Here is a 2079-nt window from a genome sequence, read left to right as displayed (position 1 = left end):
GAAGGCTGTAAATCATTATGGGAGCAGAAAGCCTTATCTTTCTTCCGCGGAATAGCTGGTAGTTTCGAACTGCTGACCTTGAAGTTCGCAGCCCGATTTGTAACAAGTACGCTACCAGAACTCCTAGGTTACCTATAATTAGCTGTTTTAAGGCTCAAAATACACTTCTTGTAAGGTTTATTATAAGGATGCTTCTTGGTATACTTATATTTGTAAATAAAAAATAAATGTTAAGGGGGCCTTCAAAAAGTTCATGAGAAATGGAATTACAAAATAATGGAATTTTTCCATGAATTTTGAAGCCTCCTTGTATTATTGGCCCTCTGTAATGATGGGCTCCACAGCTACAGATTTAACCAAATCCAGTAAAAATTACTGGGGTGGCAGGGAAATAATTAAGTGGTAAAAGCAATCTCCCTCAAAGGCTATGCATTAACATTGTATTAAGTATTAAAAGTAATCTAGAGATGATTTTATGCATAGGTTATATGCAAACATTACACCATTTTATAAGACACTCTAGCAGAACAGTGGTTATGAGTCGGACTGTTCAAAACTACCAGCTGTTCCGTGGGAGATAGATTAAGCTTTCTGCTCCTGTAAAGATTTACAGCCTCAGAAACACTGTACAGGGTCTCTATGAGTCAGAACCTACTCCATGGCACATAATCACCACACCGTTTTATATAAAGGACTTGAGCCTTCACAAATTTTAGTATCCTTGGGAGAAGAGGAATATGAGTGCATTCTGGAATGAATCCTCCACAAATAGTTAAATATAACTTTATGTACGAATACTTTTAAAAACTGTTGAATTTTATATTGTTGCTTCTGATAATTTTCACCTTGAAAATATTCTTTAACTTACCTGTTGCATGTAACAAGCTGGCTTCTACTCTGTGAGGAATTCTTGGTGGAAGTCTCATAGATGCACGGATTTGGTAAAACCTAAAACAAAATAGACAAGAAAGTCATTTCAAACATATTTTAAAAATGTACAATGTCCAGTTTCTATCTATTCTATCTATCTATAAAGATAATAAAGTTGATCTGCTTTTATATCAATCTGATTATTTTTACTATTGATGCGAAAGACATCAGACACAGATCAAGTTTAGCATGATTTATTAAGAGATGAATGAGTGAAATAAAACCAACATATATGGTGTTTCCTACTTTATACAAGATAATGTTATAGCAACCTATGGCAACAGAAGGCTATCTAAGAGTTTTATTTTTTCGGTCTATGCGGTTAAGAGCTTATTTTATAGCACCACCACAGCAGGTATAAAATACTTGGGTAACTACATCTTTCTTGCAAAGCTAGGAAGATGTTGTTTTATTACTGTAGGTTCTTAAATATCTTTAAGAAAATGTCTGATGGCAAATTTTTATTTCTCTGCACATGAAATTTTTAAAACTGGGTATTTATACATTTATGTAATTTTAAAAAATATATACATTTTACTACAATATTAACTCTGTAAATCCTTTTAAAAATTTCTCCATGAAAACAATGGTCATCACAAAAAGGAAAAAAGAAAACACTTTTTACTATTACCTAGCTGAATTTACTAATTCCCTGAGGTAAACAGAAATATTAACAATTTTTATTATCAATTAATAATTATCCACAAACACCAAATATCAATTATTAATCAACAGGTAATTAAATAATGAGGACTAATACACAGTCCCTGGGTTAAGTAATATTCGACACATAAGTAAATGCATACTTATGCAAATGGTTATACATATATTTAAATTAGATACAGAAATATTTCAAAAACACAGAAACACAATATTCTTAAGCTTGTAAATTGTTGTTGTCAGGTGCCGTTGAGCTGGTTCGTACTCATAGCGACCCTCTGCACAACAGAACAGAAACATTGCCCAGTCCCGCACCATCCTCAGAATCATTATCCTCCAAAAACAGACATACAAAAGACCAGGATATGATTATTAAACCACCAATCACTCTGTCAATCTGAATCTATCTCATAGTCACTCTATATGACAGAGTAGAATTTCCCTATATGGTTTCCAAAGCTGTAAATCTTTATGGAAGCAGAGTACCTC

The 2079-nt window shown here is 33.0% G+C and overlaps 1 protein-coding gene across 3 annotated transcripts in view; it reads right to left on the bottom strand.

The window, feature by feature from the left end:
* FAM135A (family with sequence similarity 135, member A) overlaps positions 1-2079 on the bottom strand; it is a 207128-nt gene that overhangs the window by 148088 nt on the left and 56961 nt on the right. For 2 of the 3 annotated variants that reach the window (XM_006835748.1, XM_006835749.1), the window contains one exon: positions 869-948. The exons of the other annotated variant lie outside the window; for it this stretch is intronic. In XM_006835748.1, the coding sequence (XP_006835811.1) occupies positions 869-948 (80 nt within the window). The remainder of the gene's footprint in view (positions 1-868; positions 949-2079) is intronic. 3 annotated transcript variants of the gene reach the window in all.

Source organism: Chrysochloris asiatica, unplaced genomic scaffold (assembly GCF_000296735.1).
Source record: "Chrysochloris asiatica unplaced genomic scaffold, ChrAsi1.0 scaffold00019, whole genome shotgun sequence".
In the NCBI taxonomy this organism is placed as follows: Eukaryota; Metazoa; Chordata; class Mammalia; order Afrosoricida; family Chrysochloridae; genus Chrysochloris; species Chrysochloris asiatica.
This window is presented reverse-complemented; position numbering and strand designations above follow the sequence as displayed.